The sequence below is a fragment of the Heterodontus francisci genome, chromosome 39, assembly GCF_036365525.1.
Source record: "Heterodontus francisci isolate sHetFra1 chromosome 39, sHetFra1.hap1, whole genome shotgun sequence".
Taxonomy (NCBI): domain Eukaryota; kingdom Metazoa; phylum Chordata; class Chondrichthyes; order Heterodontiformes; family Heterodontidae; genus Heterodontus; species Heterodontus francisci.
In genome coordinates this window covers 39,262,363-39,286,608 of record NC_090409.1, presented here as the reverse complement: position 1 = coordinate 39,286,608, position 24,246 = coordinate 39,262,363, and the positions used below count along the sequence as shown (strand labels likewise).

General features: G+C 47.5%; 2 protein-coding genes across 5 annotated transcripts in view; one reads left to right on the top strand and one right to left on the bottom strand.

Annotated features, from left to right (window-relative positions):
• The window catches only part of LOC137352753 (V-set domain-containing T-cell activation inhibitor 1-like), a 137,124-nt gene that overhangs the window by 57,802 nt on the left and 55,076 nt on the right, over window positions 1-24,246 (top strand). For 2 of the 4 annotated variants that reach the window (XM_068018519.1, XM_068018518.1), the window contains exons 2-4: window positions 4,669-4,732; window positions 8,700-9,032; window positions 9,922-9,958. The exons of 1 other annotated variant lie outside the window; for it this stretch is intronic. In XM_068018519.1, the coding sequence (XP_067874620.1) occupies window positions 4,669-4,732; window positions 8,700-9,032; window positions 9,922-9,958 (434 nt within the window). Of the gene's footprint in view, window positions 1-4,668; window positions 4,733-8,699; window positions 9,033-9,921; window positions 9,976-10,320; window positions 10,424-12,457; window positions 18,466-24,246 lie in introns of those variants that run through there. One more of the 4 variants, XM_068018528.1, reaches the window with a different exon arrangement.
• The window catches only part of LOC137352758 (myelin-oligodendrocyte glycoprotein-like), a 113,484-nt gene that overhangs the window by 56,516 nt on the left and 32,722 nt on the right, over window positions 1-24,246 (bottom strand). The gene's annotated exons all lie outside the window — the stretch shown is intronic.

The window sequence follows — 24,246 nt, the reverse complement described above, 5'->3', positions numbered from 1 at the left end:
AATAGAGGAATGACAGGGCTGCTCCAACTTCTGGAGTGCACATCCTGTGCTGAGTGGAAACTTCAGGAAACTTCCCGTGTGCTGGATAACTATATGTGCAGGAAGTATCATCAGTTGCAGCAGCTTGAGCTCTGGGTTTTGGAACTTGAGCAACAGCTGGGGTCACTGTGGTGCATCCATGAGTATGAGAGATTCATAGATAGCATTTTTATAATTATGGTCACCCAACAGCTTACAGGTATGCAGGGAGAGAGGGAATGGGTGACCACCAGAAAGTCAAGAGAAATGTCAGTGTAGGAGACCCCCGAGTGCATCTCTCTGACCAACAGGTATTCCGTTCTGAATACTGAGGAACGTGATGGTTCATCTGGGGAGTGCCGCCAGAGCCAAGGCCATGGTACCATGGGTGGATCAGTTGTACAGGGGGGCACAAGGAGATAGTGATAGGAGATTTGATAGAGGAATAGACAGGTGTTTCTGTGGCTGCAGATGTGAATCCAGGATGGTGTGTTGCCTCCCTGGTGCCAGGGTCAAGGATGTCACTGAGCGGCTGCAGAGCACCCTGAAGAGGGAGGGTGAACATCCAGCAGTTATGATCCTCATTGTACAGGACCACATCCCTCTTTCTGTGTACTTCATTGGTATCAAAGAGTTCACTGAACTAGGTAAGAAGTTAGCAAGCAGGACCTCAAAAGTAGTAATCTCCCAATTACTCCCAGTGCCAAGTGCAAGTGAGTACAGGAATAGGAGAATAAGACAGATGAATGCATGGCTAGAAAGTTGGTGCAGGAGGGAGGGCTTTAGATTCTTAGGACATTGGGACCAGTATAGCCTGGATGGGTTGCACTTGTACAGAGCCAGGACTGAGTTCCTTGCAGGACATTTTGCCAGTGCTGTTGGGGAGCGTTTAAACTTGTTTAGCGAAGGATGGGGACCAGAGCGTAGACTCTGTTGGGGCAAAATCAGAAATGAAAACGGAAGGCAGAAAATTAGTGGATGAGTCTGGAAGGCCGAGGAAACAAAGATTGGAAAAGAAGAGTTTGGCAGTGCTCCAGGCTAACTATTTCATTGCATGGAGGATGGCAAATAAAGCAGATGAGCTGAGGGCACAGATAGACACCTGACAGTATGATATCATAGCTATTACAGAAACATGGCTTAAAGAGGGACAGGAATGGCAGCTCAATGTTCCTGGTCACAGGGTTTTCAGACTCAATCGGAAGGGGGATAAGAAAGGAGGGGAAGTGGCAATTTTGGTTGAGGAAACTATTACAACTGTGAGGAGGGATGATATGTTGGAAGGTTCATCAAATGAGGCCACATGGATTGATCTAAGGAACAAAAAGGGACAATCACTGCTAGGAATGTACTACAGATCCCCAAACAGACAGAGGGAGGTAGAAGAGTAGATATGTAGGCAAAGGGGAGATTCAAGTGGTTCAGAGTAAACATGTTCCCACAAAGAAAAAGGGTGGGACGGCCAAATCTAGAGCCTGGTGGATGTCAATGAGCTCACAGAGTAAGATAAGGCAGAGAAGGAAAGCTTATGTCTGACACTGAACTCAATACGACAGAAAGTGGAGGGTGAAATCAAAAAGGAAATTAGGAAAGCAAAGAGAGGGCATAAAGACTGAGTAATTCCAGACCAGTCAATTTAACCTCCGATAGTATGCAAATTAGTGGAATGAATTCTGAGAGACAGGATAAACTGTCACCTTAGAAGGATATGGATTAATCAAGGATAGTCAGCATGGATTTATTAATGGAAAATCGTGTCTGAGAATTTGAATTCTTCTGAAGAAATAACAAGGAGGATAGATGAAGGTAGTGCAGTTGATGTGGTCTACATGGATTTTAGCAAGGTTTTTGACAAGGTCCCACATGGCAGACTGGTCAGAAAAATAAAAGCCAATGGGATCCAGGGAAATGTAGCAAGCTGGATACAAAATTGACTCAGTGGCAGGAAACACAAGGTAATTGGAAGGTGGAAGGTTGTCTCCAGTGGCATTCTGCAGGGCTCAGTATTGGGTCCCCTGTTTTTTGTGGTATATATTAACGATTTGGACATAAATGTTAGGGGGTATGATCAAGTAATTTGCAGACGACACAAAAACTGGCCGTGTGGTAGATAGGGAGGAGGATAGCTGTAGACTGTAGGAAGATGTCAATGGTCTGGGCAGGTGGGGAGAAAAATGGCAAATGTAATTCAACTTGGAGAAGTGTGAGGTGATGCATTTGGAGAGGTCAAACAAGGCAAAGGAATACACGATTAATGGGAGAATACTGTGAAGTGCAGAGGAAGTGAGGGACCTTGGAGTGAATGTCCACAGATCCCTGAAGGTAGCAGGACAGGTCGATAAGGTGGTTAAGAATGCATATGGAATTATTTTCTTTATTAGCTGAAGTATAGAATATAAGAGCAGGGAGGTTATGCTGGAACTGTATAACTCATTGGTTAGGCCACAATTGGAGTACTGTGTGCAGTTCTGGTCACCTCATTACAGAAAGGGTGGAATTGCACTGGAGGGTACAGTGGAGATTTACTAGGATGTTGCCGGGACTGGAAAAATACAGCTATGAGGAAAGATTGGATAGGCTGGGGTTGTTCCCTTTGGAACAGAGAAGGCTAAGGGGAGATTTGATTTGAGATATATAAAATTCTGACGGGCCTGGATAGAGTGGATGGGGAGGCTCTATTTACCTGAGCAGACAAGTCAGTGACAAGGGAGCACAGGTTGAAAGTGATTGATGGAAGAATTAGAGGGGAGACAAGGAAAAACTGTTCACACAGAGGGTGGTGGGGTCTGGAACTCGCTGCCTGAACAGGCAATTGAGGCAGAAACCCTCAACTCATTGAAAAGGTGCCTTGATATGCACCTCAAGTGCCATAATCTATAAGGGCTACAGACCAAATGCTGGAAGATGTGATTAAGCTGGGTGGCTCTTTTTTTGGTGGGCACAGACACGATGGGCCAAGTGGCTTCTTTGAGGGTCGTAACCTTTCTATGATTAGCATAAAGTCCACCTGCTGGATGTGGTGGGGTGGGGTGGGGCTACACTGATTGACATGAGAACCCACCAGTAGCAATTGAGCTAAAACAAGATGACAGTAAAATACTGAAATCAAAAACCAGAAAAATACTTTGACCAGTTCTGATAAAAATGTCAGTGACTGGAAAGCAGGATAGAGTTTATAATTCCAGTCAATTTGTTTTGTTTCTGTCCAGGCTGAGGCCAGGCTTGTTTGTAATATTCTATCACTGTGGAATCTAAAATTTAATTTGAAGAATTGCAGAGAGCAAAACAAGTGGAAAAAATATATATATATTCATATAAGCAAGGATAGAAAAACGGTGCAGTTGGTGTAAGCATGTTCCCTTCCAGGTCACTCACCTGACTTTGAACTATCCCCCAGAATCAACATCCTGGGGGGGTCAGCATTAACCAGAAACTGAACTGGACCAATCACAGAAATACCATGGCTACAAGAGCAGGTCAAAGACTGGGAATCCTGCGGCGAGTAACTCACCTCCTGCCTCCCCAAAGCCTGTCCACCATCTATAAGGTAAAAGTCAGGAGTGTGATGGAATACTCTCCACTTGCCTGGATGGGTGCAGCTCCAACAACACTCAAGAAGCTCGACACCATCCAGGACAAAGCAGCCCGCTTGATTGGCACCCCATCCCCAAACATTCACTCCCTCCACCACTGCACAGTGACAGCAGTGTGTACCATCTATAAGATGCACTGCAGCAACTCACCAAGGCTCCTTTTAAACAGCACCTTCCAGACTCACGACCTCTACCACCTAGAAGGACAAGGGCAGCAGATGCATGGGAACACCACCACCTGCAAGTTCCCCTCCAAGTCACACACCATCCTGACTTGGAACTATAATCGCTGTTCCATCACTGTCGCTGGGTCAAAACCCTGGAACTCCCTTCCTAACAGCACTGTGGGTATACCTACCCGACATCGACACAGGCGCAGTGGCCGAGACTGATTTCCCCCTCTGTCTGGACTCCGACACAGGGACCGGGACTGATTTTTTTTCCCCCTCTGTCTCGACCCCGCCCACTTGGTCCTTGTGTTGGAAGGTATAACTGGCACTGTTATCTGACAACAGCTGAGCAGCTGATTCCCAGTCTCCTGTCTCCGGGAGGGGATGATCCAGAATCGGGGCAATGGATGGAAAAGCACTGCAGGTACTGTCAGTGTCTCACACCCAGGCGGTCAGTAATGGGGAGAGGGACCATGGGCTGTGTCAGGGCTGCTCCCGGTCTCAATGTGTCTCAGAGCCGGGTGGGAGGGAGGGGGGTCAGTAATGGGGAGCGGGACCATGGACTGTGTCAGGGCTGCTCCCGGTCTAAATGTGTCTCAGAGCCGGGAGGGAGGGAGGTCAGTAATGGGGAGAGGGACCATGGACTGTGTCAGGGCTGTTCCCGGTCTCAATGTGTCTCAGAGCCGGGGGGAGGGGGGTCAGTAATGGGGAGTGGGACCATGGACTGTGTCAGGGCTGCTCCCGGTCTCAATGTGTCTCAGAGCCGGGAGGGAGGAGGGTCAGTAATGGGGAGCGGGACCATGGACTGTGTCCTGTCCCGGCTCAGAAATGGACATGAGCAGCAAGAAACTGTGGTAAAGGGGGGTAACTGTGTTTTTTTGTTGCAGGGACCCAACTTACAGAAACCCCTCCTCCTGCTGCTGCTGCTAAATGCTGTTGCTGCTGTTTCAGGTAAACGCTGTGACTGCTCTCACATTTCAGCAGAGCTCGGGGCTGCTGGTGACATGGATTATATCAGGATTTATCTTCCTGGATGGTGTTAACCTTGTGAATTTATGCAGACTGCAGTTAGCTATCTCCTGGAAAGAACATTTGTCTGGGTGTCTGGGACTGAAATCAGTAATGTGTATATTACTGGGGAATAGTCTTCATTATATCAGGAATTCATTTTGCTTTAAGGTGCTGTGTTCACTGTGAGTGGGCCCATTGAGGGAGTGGACACAGTCGGTTCACATTACACATAATGATCATGAGACCTGAAAGGAAGGCAGTTAATAGAACATCGCACAGTACAGGCCCTTCGGCCCACGATGTTGTGCCGAACCTTTAACCTACTCGAAGATCAAACTAACTACCTACCCTTCATTCTGCTGTCATCCATGTACCTATCCAAGAGTTGCTTAAATGTCCCTAATGTATCCGCTTCTACTACCACCACTGGCAACGCATTCCACGCACCCACCACTCTCTGTGTAAAGAACCTACCTCTGACATCTCCCCGAAACCTTCCTCCAATCACCTTAAAATTATGCCCCCTGGTAATAGCCCTTTCCACCCTGGGAAAAAGTCTCTGGCTATCCACTCTATCTATGCCTCTCATCATCTTGTACCCCTCTATCAAGTCACCTCTCATCCATCTTCGCTCCAATGAGAAAAGCCTGAGCTCCCTCAATCTTTCTTCGTAAGACATGCCCTCCAGTCCAGGCAGCATCCTGGTAAATCTCCTCTGCACCCTCAATAAAGCTTCCACATCCTTCCTATAATGAGGCGACCAGAACTGAACACAATATTCCAAGTGTGGTCGAACCAGGGCCTTATAGAGCTGCAGCATAACCTCACGGCTCTTAAACTCAATCCCCTTGTTAATGAAAGCCAACACACCATACGCCTTCTTAACAACCCTATCAACTTGGGTGGCAACTTTGAGCGATCTATGGACATGGACCCCAAGATCCCTCTGTTCCTCCACACTGCCAAGAATCCTGTCTTTAAGCCTGTATTCTGTATTCAAATTCGACCTTCCAAAATGAATCACTTCACACTTTTCCAGGTTGAACTCCATCTGCCACTTCTCAGCCCAGCTCTGCATCCTGTCAATGTCCCGTTGCAACCTACAACAGCCTTCCACACTATCCACAACTCCAGCAACCTTCGTGTCATCGGCAAACTTGCTAACCCAGCCTTCAACTTCCTCACCCAAGTCATTTATAAAAATCACAAAGAGCAGAGGTCCCAGAACAGATCCCTGCGGAACACCACTGGTCACCGAGCTCCATGTTGAATACTTTCCATCTACTACCACCCTCTGTCTTCCATGGGCCAGCCAATTTTGTATCCATGCAGCCAACTTTCCCTGTATCCCATGCCTCCTTACTTTCTGAATGAGCCTACCATGGGGAACCTTATCAAACGCCTTGCTAAAATCCATATACACCACATCCACTGCTCTTAATGTCTTCAGAATAATCCCTGTGATGTGAACAGTGGAATGTGGACACTGAGTAACACTCGGTAACACTGGGATGGGTGACTGGGATCCAGTGGTACTGGGATGGGGTCCTGAGCACTGGGATCAGGAGTCTGGAATAGAACTGGGAATTGCCTCTGAGCATGGGGAGTAGGGTCATCAGGACTGAGGATTGGGTTTTGGGTCCAGGGAGGGGGCAAAGTCTGGCCGTATCGGGTTGAGGAGCAAGGTCTGACAGGTTCGGGCTGGGAAAATAGACGAAAAGTAAAGTCAGTTGATGAGCAGTGGCAGACTTTTAAGCCGATAAAGCTGCTGGACAAACTCTTGGGACAAAAGGCAGACAAGTCGCCAGGACCTGATGGCCTGCATCCAAGGGTTTTAAAGGAAGTGGCTGCAGAGATAGTGGAGGCATTGATCATAATATACCAAAACTCACTGGATTCCAGTCGGGTACCAGCAGATTGGAAAACCGCTAATGTGACCCCCCCTATTCAAGAAAGGAGGGAGACAGAAAGCAGGAAATTATAGACCAGTTAGCTTAACATCTGTCATTGGGAAAATACTAGAATCCATTATGAAGGAAGAAACAGCAGGACATTTAGAAAAAATATAATGCAATCAAACAGAGTCAACATGGTTTTATGAAAGGGAAATCATGTTTGACAAATTTGTTCGAGTTCTTTGAGGATATAACAAGCAGAGTGGATAAAGAGGAACCTGTAGATGTTGTGTATTTGGATTTTCAGAATGTGTTCAATAAGGTGCCACATAAAAGGTTATTGCACAAAATACAAGCTCAGGGTATTGGGGTAATGTGTTGGCATGGATTGAGGATTGGCTAACACACAGAAGGCACAGAGTTAGGGTTGATGAGTCTTTTTCAGATTGGAAAGTTGTAACTAGTGGGGTTCCACAAGGATCGGTCCGAGGGCCTCAACTATTTACTATCTATATCAATGACTTGGAGGAAGGGACAGAGTGTAGTGTGTCCAAATTTGCTGACGATGCAAAAATAGGTGGAAAGGCATGTTGTGATGAGGACACAGAATCTGCAAAGGGATATAGATAGGTTAAGTGAGTGGGCAAAACTTGGCAGATGGAGTTCAATGTGGGAAAGTGAAAGGTCATCCACTTTGGCAGGAAGAATAAAAAGGCAGATTATTATTTAGATGGAGAAAGACTACAAAATACTGCAGTACAGAGGGATCTGGGTGTTCTTGTACATGAAACACAAAAGGTTAGGATGTAGGTGCAGCAAATAATTAGGAAGGCAGATGGAATTTTGGTCTTTATTGCTTGGGGGATAGAGTTTAAAAATAGGGAAGTCTTGTTACAAATGTACAGGGTGTTGGTGAGGCCGCACCTGGAGTACTGTTAATAGTTTTGGTCCCTGTATTTAAGGAAGGATATAACTAGCATTGGGGGCAGTTCAGAAAAGATTTACGAGGCTGATTCCTTTAATGACGGGGTAGTTTTATCAAGAACGGCTAAACAGGTTAGGCCTTTATTCATGGAAGTTTAGATGAATGAGAGGTGATCTTATAGAAACATATAAGATTCTAAGGGGGCTTGACAGGGTAGATGTTGAGAATATGTTCCTGCTGGTGGGGGAATCTCGAACGAGGGGACATAGTTACAGAATAAGGGGTCACACATTTAAAACTGAGATGGGAAGGGATTTCTTCTCTCCCAGGGTGATGAATGTCTGGAATTCTCTACCTCAGAGTTGTGGAGGCTGGGTCACTATTTCAAGAGATATATAAGGAGATTTTTGAAATCTTGGAGCTGAGGGTGATGCGGAGCAGGCCCGAAAGAGGAGTTGAAGCCTGGGACAGATCCGCCATAATCTTAATGAACTGCAGGGCAGACTTGAGGGGCTGAATGGCCGACTCCTGCTCCCATTTCTTGTGTTCGTGGTGGAGGGAGGTGAGGATCCACATTGCCTCGGCCCCTTTCAGACCATCAGGTGCTGCCTCACCCCCTACACAGTGTACTCGTCCGTCATTGTCCCCCCAACCTGTCCAAAGCCCTTTCCACATCCTCGGGTACCCCCTCCCCCATCTGTTCCTGTCTTTACATTTCAGGGTCAGTTTTCTGCTCCTGAGCTCCACCTCACATTGTGCACCCCCAGTCTGTCATTGTTCTCCCAAAGGGGGGAGGTGGGCAGGGTGACCAATATCCTGATGTGTTCTCCCAGCATGTGTACAATGGGAAACACACAATTCAAAGTGCTGTCCAGCTGCTCTGTGGATACAAATATCCAGCACAAGCTGGTTTTAGTTGAAGGCCCTTAATGCCTGACCTTTAACCTTCCCACAGAAATGAAAGCAGTGAGTTACTGATCAGTGCTTCTTGTAAATCAAGCATCGCAGTGTAACCATGTGAAGTTTGGGATGGAATGTACCAGCAGGGAGGTTATATCTGTGGATAAATTCTTCCAATCTTTTCCAGGTTACTCGCCTGTCCCAGTTTCTGGGTTCCTTGGGGAGCAGGTTGTGCTGCCCTGTATCTACAAAGGGAATGTCCCAGTCTCTGAGTTGCAGGTAATTTGGTGGATATTCAGGAATGGAGTTTTACACAAATTTATCGATGGGAACGATGATTTAACAGTACAAGACCCACGGTTCAGAAACAGAACAAACCTGTTCAAAGATCAACTGGAACAAGGCAACTGGTCAATTATGATCTCTGACCTCAGGCAGTCAGACCAGAATGAGTATCGATGTGAGATTCAACAGAGGGAGACTCCAGTCTTTCATCAAGATGTTCATCTCTCTGTCACAGGTGAGAGGTTTCTGTTTCAGGTATTCTGCATTTACTCTCTGATTTTATGGGTACGGTAGTGCAGTGGTTATGTTACTAGACTAGTAATCCAGAGGCCTGGACTAATAATCCAGAGAACGTGAGTTCAAATCCCACCATGGCACTTTCAGAATTGAAATTCAGTTTAAAATAAATCTGGAAATATAAAGTTGGTCCCAATAAAAGTGACCATGAAGCTGTTGGATTGTTGTAAAACCCAACTGGTTCACTGATGTCCCTCTAGGGAAGGAAACCTGCCGTCCTTACCCGGTCTGGTCTATATGTGACTCCTGTCCCACATTAACCTGGTTGCCTTTTAACTGCCCTCTGACCTGCTCGGCCACTTCAATCAGTTTGTATCAAACTACTAGAAAGAAAAACAAGAATAAAACTGAACGGCCCACTGGCTGTGACCCAGACATCGAATCAGGACACAGCAAAGGCAAACCCACGGTGCTATCAAGCTGCTCTCACTCTCCAGAAACGTGCTACATCTGTCTCCAGATGTTGGGGTGCAGGAGGTGGGGCCCATAGCACCTCTCAGGCAGCCTTTACAGGACCCAGTGCACTTACCTTGAAAGTGTATCCCAGTCGGCCCAGGTTCCTGTGGGAATTCTCTCCACAGGTGGGTGTAGTCTGCTGGGAATGATCCTGCTGGGGGTAACTCTGGGAAAACTTCCATTCTCCCCCTCAAAGTGAATGCAATCCTGTTGGATTTTTCACTCTGCCGACCCTGTTCCTGATCCTTCCTGATCAGTTTGACCCGAGTCTCGTTCCTCCCGGGATGTGTTTCCCTACAGCCCGATAGAGTCTTTGAATATTTCTGCAGTTTGTTTCACACACAATACTGAACACATGATGTTTTCTTCAGAGCGAGCTCGTACACCTGTACCGGACACACCTGTACCGGACACACCTGTACCAGGTAAATCAGTTTCTAAACTACTGCATGTGTTTTTAGCTCTCGTACACAGTCAGGTGGGGGTGACCCCGGGAGTCCTCAGTATGAAGTCAATGAGGAGTAATATTGATCTGTGTATAAACCACGTTCCACCCAATCCCGTGGATTTCCCAACCGGCAAATTATTTTAAAATTTCCGCTCCTATTTCAGCGGGATGTTGGGTTTAATTGAAGGGAGGCTGCTGGGCAGTGTCCAGTTATCTCGTTTGGAAAGCATGTATCGGTGACTGTATCTGTGTGACATTCTGAAGTTCTCTGTTAGTTTTGTTAGTGTGTCCCAGTCTGTTAACAGCTTCATTCTGTCTCTAGATCCTGGACTCTCTACTGGAGCAGTAGTTGGATTGGTCATCGCAATTCTTCTTCTTCTCATTGCTGTAATTGTCCTTTTCATTATTCGAAAGAAACAAAGATGGTGAGTTCTGGAATGTTCTGCAGTTCCCATTGTTATTTCTAGTTTTGTTTTATTATATTTGGTGTTGTGGAAATGTTGTGTACACTGATACACTTTGTGCTGTGTGGGATGTTTCAATGTTGCATTTCATGAAACCCTCATCCGTGCCTTTGTTATCTCTGGACTCGACTATTCCAATGTTCCCCCGGCCAATTCCACCTGACACTCTCCATAAACTTGAGCTCATCTAAAATTCTGCTGCCCCGTATCCTAACTCACACCAAGTCCCATTTACCCATCACTAAATCACAGAATAAAACAGTGCAGAAGAGGCCCTTCGGCCCATCGAGTCTGTACCGATGCATTAAAACACCTGACCTGTCTACCTAATCCCATTTGTCAGCACTTGGCCCATAGCCTTGAATGTTATGACGTGCTCATCCAGGTACTTTTTAAAGGATGTGAGGCAACATGTGTCTACCACCCTCCCAGGCAGAGCATTCCAGACCGTCACCACCCTCTGGGTAAAAAAAAGTTCTTCCTCAAATCCCCCTTAAACCTCCTGCCCCTCACCTTAAACTTGTGACCCCTCGTAACTGACCCTTCAACTTAGGGTGGATAGGGAGCAGCCGTGCCCCTATCACCCCTGTTCTCACTGACCTACATTCATCCTCCTGTTCAAATCCCTCCATTGCCTCACCCCTCCCTATCTCTAATGTCCTCCCTGATCTCTGTGCTGCTCCAATTCTGGCCTCTTGTGCACCCCCCCTGATTTCCATCACTCCACCATTGGCGGCTGTGCCTTTAGCTGCCTGAGTCCTGGGTTCTAGAATTCCATCAATAAACCTCTCTGTCCCTCTCTGTCCCTCCTCCTTTCAGACCCGCCTGAAAACCTACATCACCAGCCCTAATATCTCAGTGCACACATTCTGTTTGATAATTGCTCCTGTGAAGCACCTTGGGATGATAAAGGAGCTATATAAATGCATGTTGTTGTTCAATCTCTATTTGTGGTTACATTTTTCAAACCACCCCCTGTGACCCGGCCATCTGTGGTTTTGATCACTAACAAGGATATGCTGCATTTCTCTGTCTCCCTCAACATCCACATCTCCCTGCCCACCTCTTACCCACCTGCCAGTGGGGAGGGGGAACTATTGCAGACTCTCTAACTCTGATCACTGACTCTCGCCCATTTCGATATTTCTGCCTCCGTCAGCCTGTTTGGTCACTGCTGGGTCGGGTTTGATCACAGGGGCGGCACAGTGGCGCAGTGGTTAGCACCGCAGCCTCACAGCTCTAGCGACCCTGGTTTAATTCCGGGTACTGCCTGTGTGGAGTTTGCATGTTCTCCCTGTGTCTGCGTGGGTTTCCTCCGGGTGCTCCGGTTTCCTCCCACATGCCAAAGACTTGCAGGTTGATAGGTAAATTGGCCATTAGTAATTGCCCCGAGTATAGGTAGGCGGTAGGGAAATATAGGGACAGGTGGGGATGTGGTAGGAATATGGAATTACTGTAGGATTAGTATAAATGGGTGGTTGATGGTCGGCACAGACTCGGTGGGCCGAAGGGCCTGTTTCAGTGCTGTATCACTGAACTGAACTGAACTTAACATCAGGGAATATCCTGTCCATCTGTGACTCCTCTCTATAATTCAGGATCAGTCTGGAGAGTACGGACATTCCCAGCCTCCTCCTGTCTGATCTGATCCCCATCATCTTCAGCTCAGTGTTAACCGAGATCCTCATCAATTCTTCTTAATCTCCAATGTTGAGGTGAGCTGTCATTTTTCTATTGGTCTGGTGCCTCGGTCAGCACAGGTCCTGTGGAGTGTCCAGCTCTTGCCCATTGCCTCCTCTATAAGCCTCCTCTCCTCTACACTCTGTGCTCCATCACTGTGCAGCTCCTGTGACCCATTTTCCAGCTGCCATTGGTGCCCAGGATGTTGAGTGTAATTTAATCGGTCTGTGTTCCTGAACAGCTCCTTTACACACTTGTACAAAGTGTTGGATTCTTTTAATGTAACCTGAACTCTGCTGTTTTTTTCTCTCCCAGGAATTGTGTTCAAAATCGATACAGCATCAATCAAAATGCAGCATCGAATGATGTCCTTTGACAGGGGTGACTTGTTCAGGTGAAACCCGGGACCTTGTGACAACAGCACCTGAGCATCAGAATGGAGCAGCTGGAGAACAAAACCTTCTGGGGAACGGGGCTGTCCAGCACTAACTGAGTTTACACTGCACTGAGCCTGGGTCAGGGAGGGGAAAATCAGCCCAGTATTGTGGTTATTTTTTTTTTAGATTTGTTCGTGGGATGTGGGCATCACTGACCAGGCCAGCATTTATTGCCCATCCCTAATTGCCCTTGAGAAGGTGGTGGTGAGCTGCCTTCTTGAACCGCTGCAGTCCATGTGGGGTAGGTACACTCACAGTGCTGTTGGGAAGGGAGTTCCAGGATTTTGACCCAGCGACAGTGAAGGAATGGCGATATAGTTCCAAGTCAGGATGGTGTGTGACTTGGAGGGGAACTCGCAGGTGGTGGTGTTCCCATGTATTTGCTGCCCTTGTCCTTCTAGTTGGTAGAGGTTGCGTGTTTGGAAGGTGCTGTCTAAGGAGCTTTGGTGCGTTGCTGCAGTGCATCTTGTAGATGGTACACACTGCTGCCACTGTGCGTCGGTGGTGGAGGGAGTGAATGTTTGTACATGAGGTGACAGTCAAGCGGGCTGCTTTGTCCTGGATGGTGTCGAGCTTCTTGAGTGTTGTTGGAGCTGCACCCATCCAGGCAAGTGGAGAGTATTCCATCACACTCCTGACTTGTGCCTTGTAGATGGTGGACAGGCTTTGGGGAGTCAGGAGGTGAGTTACTCGCCTCAGGATTCCTAGCTTCTGACCTGCTCTTGTAGCCACGGTATTTATATGGCTACTCCAGTTCAGTTTCTGGTCAATGGTAGCCCCTAGGATGTTGAAAGTGGGGGATTCAGCGATGGTCATGCCGTTGAATGTCAAGGGGAGATGGTTAGATTCTCTCTTGTTGGAGATGGTCATTGCCTGACACTTGTGTGGCGCGAATGTTACTTGCCACTTAACAGCCCAAGCCTGGATATTGTCCAGGTCTTGCTGCATTTCTACACGGACTGCTTCAGTATCTGAGGAGTCATGAATGGTGTTGAACATTGTGCAATCATCAGCGAACATCCCCACTTCTGACCTTATGATTGAAGGAAGGTCATTGATGAAGCAGCTGAAGATGGTTGGGCCTAGGACACTATCCTGAGGAACTCCTGCAGTGATGTCCTGGAGCTCAAATGATTGACCTCCAACAACCACAACCATCTTCCTTTGCGCTAGGTATGACTCCAGCCAGCAGAGGGTTTTCCCCCTGATTCCCATTGACCTCAGTTTTGTTTGGGCTCCTTGATGCCATACTCGGTCAAATGCTGCCTTGATATCAAGGGCAGTCATTCTCACCTCACCTCTTGAGTTCAGCTCTTTTGTCCATGTTTGAACCAAGGCTGTAATGAGGTCAGGAGCTGAGTGGCCCTGGCAGAACCCAAACTGAGCATCACTGAGCAGGTTGTTGCTAAGCAAGTGCCGCTTGATGGCACTGGTGATGACACCTTCCATCACTTTACTGATTATTGAGAGTAGGCTATTGGGGCGGTAGTTGGCCGGGTTGGATACAGGAACACTGGAATACTGTTCACACATCAAGATACAACAGCAGCTAAAAAATATCCCAGGGATCCAGACTTGTTCTTCAACACCTCATCCTCGGGAAACAATTCCCCAAATCCCATTTTAAAACAATTTTGTGATTATACATACTTTAAATTTCCCAATAAACATTAAACAAACAAATTTTTTTGAGTGACAGCTTTTCCTGAGGCCAGTGACTCCAGACCATTCTGCAGTCACCAGGTGCCCTGTGATGTGTGGTGCCAGTGATGTATCAAATCCCTCTGGCCAGCCGGAACCCTCCTCACTTCCACTGTTTGCCATTTTTCGATTGGTTCAGGTGCCCCTGGACAGGGGGAATTCTGGGGGAGGCATCAGGTAGTAGCTGATGAGGAAAACAGGCTAGTAGAAGGTGTCTGAAATTGAGGTTTCCTAGAGGAGGGTGACAGGACAAGGAGGATAACAAGTCTTCTTTCTCTTCTGTTCCCAGTCCCACATTCTTCAACAAAACCTCACAAACCCACAACCTCCCGCCTCCCCTAGAAGGACAAGGGCAGCAGGAGCATGGGAACACAAAGAACAAAGAACAGTACAGCACAGGAACAGGCCATTCGGCCCTCCAAGCCTGCGCCGATCTTGATGCCTGCCTAAACTAACACTTTCTGCACTTCCGGGGTCCGTATCCCTCTATTCCCTTCCTATTCATGTATTTGTCAAGATGTCTCTTAAACGTCGCTATCGTATCTGCTTCCACCACCTCCCCTGGCAGCAAGTTTCAGGCACTCGCCACCCTCTGTGTAAAAAAAAAAACTTGCCTCACACATCCCCTCTAAACTTTGCCCCTCGCACCTTCAACCTATGTCCCCTCGTAACTGACTCTTCCACCCTGGGAAAAGCTTCTGACTATCCACTCTGTCCATGCCGCTCATAACTTTGTAAACCTCTATCATGTCGCCCCTCCACCCCCGTCGTTCCAGTGAAAACAATCTGAGTTTTCCCAACCTCTCCTCATAGCTAATGCCCTCCAGACCAGGCAACATCCTGGTAAACCTCCTCTGTACCCTCTCCAAAGCCTCCACGTCCTTCTGGTAGTGTGGCGACCAGAATTGCACGCAATATTCTAAGTGTGAGCTAACTAAGGTTCTGTACAGCTGCAGCATGACTTGCCAATTTTTATACTCTATGCCCCAACAGATGAAGGCAAGCATGCCGTATGCCTTCTTGACTACCTTACCCACCTGCGTTGCCACTTTCAGTGACCTGTGGACATGTACGCCCAGATCTCTCTGTCTGTCAATACTCCTAAGGGTTCTGCCATTTATTGTATACCTCCCACCTGCATTAGTCCTTCCAAAATGCATTACTTCACATTTGTCCGGATTAAACTCCATCTGCCATTTCTCTGCCCAAGTCTCCAACCGATCTATATCCTGCTGTATCCTCTGACAATCCTCATCGTTATCGGCAACTCCACCAACCTTTGTGTCGTCCGCAAACTTACTAATCAGACCAGCTACATTTTACTCCAAATCATTTATATATACTACAAACAGCAAAGGTCCCAGCACTGATCCCTGCGGAACACCACTAGTCACATCCCTCCATTCAGAAAAACACCCATCCACTGATACCCTCTGTCTTCTATGACCGAGCCAGTTCTGTATCCATCTTGCCAGCTCACCTCTGATCCCGCGTGACTTCACCTTTTGTACCAGTCTGCCATGTGGGACCTTGTCAAAGGCTTTACTAAAGTCCATATAGACAACATCCACCGCCCTTCCCTCATCAATCATCTTCGTCACTTCCTCAAAAAACTCAATCAAATTAGTAAGACACGACCTCCCCTTCACAAAACCATGCTGCCTCTCGCTAATAAGTTTGTTTGTTTCCAAATGGGAGTAAATCCTGTCCCGAATAATCCTCTCCAATAGTTCCCCTACCACTGACGTAAGGCTCACCGGCCTATAATTTCCTGGATTATCCTTGCCACCCTTCTTAAACAAAGGAACAACATTGACTATTCTCCAGTCCTCTGGGACCTCACCTGTAGCCAATGAGGATGCAAAGATTTCTGTCAAGGCCCCAGCAATTTCTTCCCTTGCCTCCCTCATATTCTCGCGTTGTTCCAGGGGACTTATCCACCTTAATGCTTTGCAAGACACCCAAAACCTCCTCCTTTTTGATAATGAGATGACTGAGACTGTCTGCACTCCCTTCCCTAGGCTCATCATCCACCAAGTCCTTCTCTTTGGTGAATACTGATGCAAAGTACTTATTTAGCACCTCACCCATTTCTTCTGGCTCCACACATAGATTCCCATCTCTGTCCTTGAGTGGGCCAACCCTTTCCCTGGTTACCCTCCTGCTCTTTATATATGTATAAAAAGCCTTGGGATTCTCCTTAATCCTGTTTGCCAATGACTTTTCATGACCCCTTTTAGCCCTCCTAACTCCTTGCTTAAGTTCCTTCCTACTGTCTTTATATTCCTCAAGTGCTTCGTCTGTTCCTAGCCTTCCAGCCCTTACAAATGCTTCCTTTTTCTTTTTGACTAGGCTGACAATATCCCGTGTTATCCAAGCTTCCCGAAACTTGCCAAACTTGTCTGTCTTCCTCACAGGAACATTCTGGTCCTGGATTCTAATCAGCTGACATTTGAAAGACTCCCACATGTCAGATGTTGATTTACCCTCAAACAGCCGCCCCCAATCTAAATTCTTCAGTTCCTGCCTAATATTGTAATAATTAGCCTTCCCCCAATTTAGCACCTGCACCCGAGGACTACTCTTATCCTTATCCACAAGTACCTTAAAACTTATGGAATTATGGTCACTGCTCCCGAAATGCTCCCCCACTAAAACTTAAACCACCTGGCCGGGCTCATTCCCCAATACCAGGTCCAGAATGGCCCCATCCCTGGTTGGACTATCTACATATTGTTTCAAGAAGCCCTCCTGGATGCTCCTCACAAATTCTGCCCCATCCAAGCCCCTAGCACTAAGTGAGCCCCAGTCAATATAGGGGAAGTTAAAATCACCCACCACCACAACCCTGTTACCTTTACATCTTTCCAAAATCTGTCTACATATCTTCTCCTCTACCTCCCGCTGGCTGTTGGGAGGCCTGTAGTAAACCCCCAACATCGTCACTGCACGCTTCCTATTCCTGAGCTCTACCCATATTGACTCGCTACATGACCCCTCCGAGGTGTCCTCCCGCAGTACAGCTGTGATATTCTAGTTAACCAGTAATGCAACTCCCCAACCCCTTTAACATCCCCCTCTATCGCGCCTGAAGCTTCTAAAGGCTGGAACATTTAGCTGCCAATCCTGCCCTTCCCTCAACCAAGTCTCTGTAATAGCAACAACATCATATTTCCAAGTACTAATCCAAGCTCTAAGTTCATCTGCCTTACCTGTGATACTTCTCGCATCCATGTTCCCATCCGAGTCACACACACACACCGTCCCAACTTGGAGATATATCGGCCGTTCCTTCATCGTCACTGGGTCAAAATCCTGGATCTCCCTCCCTAACGGCACTGCGGGAGCACCTTCACCACACGGGACTGAAACGGTTGAAGAAGACCCAGCACCACCTTCACAAGGGGCATCTCTGGATGGACAATAAATACCAGCCTTGTCAGTGACACCCACATCTCAGGAATTAATATATCATTTTAAAATGAGGCAGCTGATTCCTTCCACTGCTTTTACACCCAGTAGATTGTGCTCCATAAGGAAGACTCTTTCTTTATATGGACAGGTCCTTATCCTGACTAACAACGCCCTACCAGGAGGGTCTGGGTAGATACAATGGGTGGTGGGTTGACTCTCCGCTCCCATCGGGTACCAGTTCCCTGCTGGATGTGAACCCAGTATTCAGAGACTGGAATTCTCACCTCTGCTCACCGGGGTAGAGGTAACAAGTGGGGATTATAATAGAGGTGAAAAAGCCAAAGCCTTGAGGACATTCAATGTGTCTCAGATACTGAAAGAAGGCCAACAGCAACTAAATGGAGTGATCAATGTGTCCTGGGTACTGAAGTAAACTCACTCACAACAATGAGGAAGATCTAGTTTATCCTGAAGTATGGATTCCATTAAAAGCCGTGTGTCTTGAGGTCACAGGGACAGTCAAACATGTTCCAAATCAGAGCAACATGAGGAGAGAGCCCCAACCAACAGTTCAATGTATCTCCGAAAGATAAATTCCAGTTTCAGTTTCTCCCATTTATGCAGTGTCTTTCTCACCAATTTACACACAGCAAGTTCCCACAAGTAGCAGAGAGATAAGTGACCAGATAATCTGTTTTGTGTATTGGTTAAATACTAAAAATTGATAAATAAACCAGGAAGGACTCACCTAGGTGAGGGTTGGAACATTTGGCCTGCTGTGTTGTGGCCCTTTCTCTGTTGCTACATTCACTGTGTAGGAAGGCTCGATGCTGGGAGCAGAGCCTTGTTAAACAACTCCTTTAGATTCAGCAGCTTATTTAACATTGCATCTCAGCCTAATCCTGATGTCCAGCAGGAGTTTCCAGACAGGGATCAGGACAGGAACACCAGCCACTCATTCCCCTCTCTCACTCAGAGCACTGAGATCAATATTAGCTGCTGCTCTGGCTGAGGGATCTTTTCCCTTAGGGCACCAGATGGTCCTTTAGCCACAGGGTCATTGGAGGGGCTGGGATATGGTGTTCATACCAAGAATAATGAAGGGATGATAATTCTCCCGCAGAAATACAGCGGTTCAGCCGGATCGACCCAGAGTCCGGTTCCTGTATTAAAGGGGTTCAGTCGGATCGACCCAGAGTCCGGTTCCTGTATTAAAGGGGTTCAGTCGGATCGACCCAGAGTCCGGTTCCTGTATTAAAGGGGTTCAGTCGGATCGACTCAGAGTCCGGTTCCTGTATTAAAGGGGTTCAGCCGGATCGACCCAGAGTCCGGTTCCCGTATTAAAGGGGTTCAGCCGGATCGACCCAGAGTCCGGTTCCTGTATTAAAGGGGTTCAGTCGGATCGACCCAGAGTCTGGTTCCCGTATTAAAGGGGTTCAGTCGGATCGACCCAGAGTCCGGTTCCTGTATTGAAGGGGTTCAGTCGGATCGAACCAGAGTCCGGTTCCCGTATTAAAGGGGTTCAGTCGGATCGACCCAGAGTCCGGTTCCTGTATTAAAGGGGTCCAGTCGGATCGACGCAGAGTCCGGTTCCCGTATTAAAGGGGTTCAGTCCGATCGACCCGTTGTCCGGTTCCTGTATTAAAGGGGTTCAGTCGGATCGACCCAGAGTCCGGTTCCTGTATTAAAGGGGTTCAGTCGGATCGACCCAGAGTCCGGTTCCTGTATTAAAGGGGTTCAGTCGGATCGACCCAGAGTCCGGTTCCCGTATTAAAGGGGTTCAGTCGGATCGACCCAGAGTCCGGTTCCTGTATTAAAGGGGTTCAGTCTGATCGACCCAGAGTCCGGTTCCTGTATTAAAGGGGTTCAGTTGGATCGACCCAGAGTCCGGTTCCTGTATTAAAGGGGTTCAGTCGGATCGACCCAGAGTCCGGTTCCTGTATTAAAGGGGTTCAGTCGGATCGACCCAGAGACCGGTTTCTGTATTAAAGGGGTTCAGTCGGAACGACCCAGAGTCTGGTTCCTGTATTAAAGGGGTTCAGTCAGATCGACCCAGAGTCCGGTTCCCGTATTAAAGGGGTTCAGTCGGATCGACCCAGAGTCCGGTTCCCGTATTAAAGGGGTTCAGTCGGATCGACCCAGTGTCCTTTTCCCGTATTAAAGGGGTTTAGTCGGATCGACCCAGAGTCCGGTTCCTGTATTAAAGGGGTTCAGTCGGATCGACCCAGAGTCCGGTTCCTGTATTAAAGGGGTTCAGTCGGATTGACCCAGAGTCCGGTTCCTGTATTAAAGGGATTCAACCGGATCGACCCAGAGTCTGGTTCCTGTATTAAAGGGATTCAACCGGATCGACCCAGAGTCCGGTTCCTGTATTAAAGGGATTCGGTCAGATCAACCCAGAGTCCGGTTCCTGTATTAAAGGGATTCAACCGGATCGACCCAGATTCCGGTTCCTGTATTAAAGGGGTTCAGTCGGATCGACCCAGAGTCCGGTTCCTGTATTAAAGGGGTTCAGTCAGATCAACCCAGAGTCTGGTTCCTGTATTAATGGGATTCGGTCAGATTAACCCAGAGTCTGGTTCCGGTATTAAAGGGATTCGGTCAGATTAACCCAGAGTCTGGTTCCTGTATTAAAGGGGTTCAGTCGGATCGACCCAGATTCCGGTTCCTGTATTAAAGGGGTTCAGTCGGATCGACCCAGAGTCCGGTTCCTGTATTGAAGGGGTTCAGTCAGATCAACCCAGAGTCTGGTTCCTGTATTAATGGGATTCGGTCAGATTAACCCAGAGTCTGGTTCCTGTATTAAAGGGATTCGGTCAGATTAACCCAGAGTCTGGTTCCTGTATTAATGGGATTCGGTCAGATTAACCCAGAGTCTGGTTCCTGTATTAATGGGATTCGGTCAGATTAACCCAGAGTCTGGTTCCGGTATTAAAGGGATTCGGTCAGATTAACCCAGAGTCTGGTTCCTGTATTAATGGGATTCGGTCAGATTAACCCAGAGTCTGGTTCCGGTATTAAAGGGATTCGGTCAGATTAACCCAGAGTCTGGTTCCTGTATTAATGGGATTCGGTCAGATTAACCCAGAGTCTGGTTCCTGTATTAATGGGATTCGGTCAGATTAACCCAGAGTCTGGTTCCGGTATTAAAGGGATTCGGTCAGATTAACCCAGAGTCTGGTTCCGGTATTAAAGGGATTCGGTCAGATTAACCCAGAGTCTGGTTCCTGTATTAATGGGATTCGGTCAGATTAACCCAGAGTCTGGTTCCGGTATTAAAGGGATTCGGTCAGATTAACCCAGAGTCTGGTTCCGGTATTAAAGGGATTCGGTCAGATTAACCCAGAGTCTGGTTCCTGTATTCATGGGATTCGGTCAGATTAACCCAGAGTCTGGTTCCTGTATTAATGGGATTCGGTCAGATCAACCCAGAGTCTGGTTCCTGTATTAAAGGGATTCGGTCAGATTAACCCAGAGTCTGGTTCCGGTATTAAAGGGATTCGGTCAGATTAACCCAGAGTCTGGTTCCGGTATTAAAGGGATTCGGTCAGATTAACCCAGAGTCTGGTTCCGGTATTAAAGGGATTCGGTCAGATTAACCCAGAGTCTGGTTCCTGTATTAATGGGATTCGGTCAGATTAACCCAGAGTCTGGTTCCTGTATTAATGGGATTCGGTCAGATCAACCCAGAGTCTGGTTCCTGTATTAATGGGATTCGGTCAGATTAACCCAGAGTCTGGTTCCTGTATTAATGGGATTCGGTCAGATTAACCCAGAGTCTGGTTCCTGTATTAAAGGGATTCGGTCAGATTAACCCAGAGTCTGGTTCCTGTATTAATGGGATTCGGTCAGATTAACCCAGAGTCTGGTTCCTGTATTAATGGGATTCGGTCAGATTAACCCAGAGTCTGGTTCCTGTATTAATGGGATTCGGTCAGATTAACCCAGAGTCTGGTTCCTGTATTAAAGGGATTCGGTCAGATTAACCCAGAGTCTGGTTCCTGTATTAATGGGATTCGGTCAGATCAACCCAGAGTCTGGTTCCTGTATTAATGGGATTCGGTCAGATTAACCCAGAGTCTGGTTCCGGTATTAAAGGGATTCGGTCAGATTAACCCAGAGTCTGGTTCCGGTATTAAAGGGATTCGGTCAGATTAACCCAGAGTCTGGTTCCTGTATTAATGGGATTCGGTCAGATTAACCCAGAGTCTGGTTCCGGTATTAAAGGGATTCGGTCAGATTAACCCAGAGTCTGGTTCCGGTATTAAAGGGATTCGGTCAGATTAACCCAGAGTCTGGTTCCTGTATTCATGGGATTCGGTCAGATTAACCCAGAGTCTGGTTCCGGTATTAAAGGGATTCGGTCAGATCAACCCAGAGTCTGGTTCCTGTATTAAAGGGGTTCAGCCAGTAGATGGCGTCCAGTTCAACCGGCCAATAGAAACTGAGCAACAGCGCCACCAAGAGGGCAGCATGACAGAGACACCTTGAAGCAACTTTGAAAACAAGCCTTGCATTTAAATAGCACCTTCCAGCATCTCAGGCGTTCCCAAAGTGCTTCATCGCCGATGAAGTACTGCCTATTTTTGAAGTAGTCACTGTTGTCATGTAGGAAACGTAGCAGCCAATTTGTGGACAGCAAGATCCCACAAACATCAATGTGATACTGACCAGGTCATCTGGAATACTGTTGGGGAGCGGAGGCACAGGGGCAGTATCAAGGGAGTGCTGTGTTGTCGGAAGGGCAGTGCTGAGGGAGTACTACACGATTGGAGGCACAGTGCGAAGGGAGTGCCACACTGTCAGAGGTGCTGTCATTTGGATGAGTCATTAAACTGAGGGCTCCATCTGCCCACTCAAATGGATGTAAAAGAGTTCTCCGCAGATGCTGCCAGGACTGCTGAGTGTTTCCAGCACTTTTTGGTTTCATTATTATTTATCTCATTGATATTTGTGGGATCTTGTTCTGTGTAAATTGTCAAGAAAGATGCTATATAAATGCAGGTCTTTCTTTAATGTAGGAACAGTCTTGAAGTGATAGAAAAAACTGAAAAACTGGAATTTCCCTTTCGGAGATACATTGAACTGTTGGTTGGGGCTCTCTCCTCATGTTGCTCTGATTTGGAACATGTTTGACTGTCCGTGTGGCCTCAAGACACACGACTTTTAATGGAATCCATACTTCAGGATAAACTAGATCTTCCTCATTGTTGTGAGTGAGTTTACTTCAGTACCCAGGACACATTGATCACTCCATTTAGTTGCTGTTGGCCTTGTTTCAGTATCTGAGACACATTGAATGTCCTCATGGCTGTGGCTTTCTCACCTCGATTATAATCCCCAATTATTTGATAAAACTGAATGACTTGCTCGGCCTTTTCAGAGGGCAGTTAAGAGTTAACCACATTGCTGTGGGTCTGGAGTTACATGTAGACCAGACCAGGTAAGGACGGCAGATTTTCCTTCCCTAACTAATCATTTACCTGTTTATCTAATTAATGCCTCTGGACTTCAGCTCTCTGGTCTCACTGTCTCCTGCTCCCACTCTCAGATCACTCCTTGTCTTGTGAAAGACCAGAACAGCACCTCTTCCCTCCCTGCGCCGAATTCCCTCACTCACCAAATTGTCCGAGTGAAGTACTCTGTCGCAGCAGTACGCCATCGTGCTGGCCTCCATGCTGCTCACTTGGTGTGTAAGTAAAAACCAATTCCAAAGACCTGAGTCAGGCCCTGCTGACCGGGTAAGCAGTTCTAACTCGTCACCTCATTAACTAACCATGTAGCGACATGAGGGGAGGGCGGATCTTTTTTGGGCAGCGAGTGTTTGGGATGTGGAATGCGCTGCCTGAGAGTGTGGTGGAGGCACATTCAATGGTGGCTTTCAAAAGGGAATTGGATAATGATGTGAAGAGTAATGTTGTGCGGGGGCTAGCGGGGGAAAAGGCAGGGGGCTGTGGGACTAGCTGAGTTGCTCTGACAGAGAGCCAGCACAGACAAGACGGGCCGAATGGCCTCCTCCTCTGCTCTCACCATTCTCTCATTCCATTCACTTCAACCCCTTCTCCCTCCAACGGATTCTGCTCGCGCCGGGGGGCGGGGTCAGAGCCAACCGCCCAATCAGCGGCCGGGCCGGCCTGTCACTCAGCTCTCGCCCTGCCCCCGGCCCCACCCCTTGGCGGCAAGGGCTTCTCCTGGCGCCAATGTGTCAGGCTCACACTGCCGAGTGTGTGTGTGTAAGCTTCACACTACTGCTCCTGTGTGTCTGCATCGATTGCAGATAGAATTCACACAGTCTCTGCATTAGAAATAGAAAAGCTCAGCAATCTCACACAATATCAGCTGAGTCCACATTGCCTCACAGCTGATTCTTATTTCTAATCTTTACAGTGGCGAGTGTCTGACATTAAACTGAAATATCTCACAGCCTCTCTTCATATCTATCTCTTCAATTCAATCATTATGGATCTGACTGCTGTCATAGATAATGTTTTATACACTTCCTACATTTCTTGTTCCTGATCTCTGTCTCTCCTGTTGAAATCTTGGTGCCTC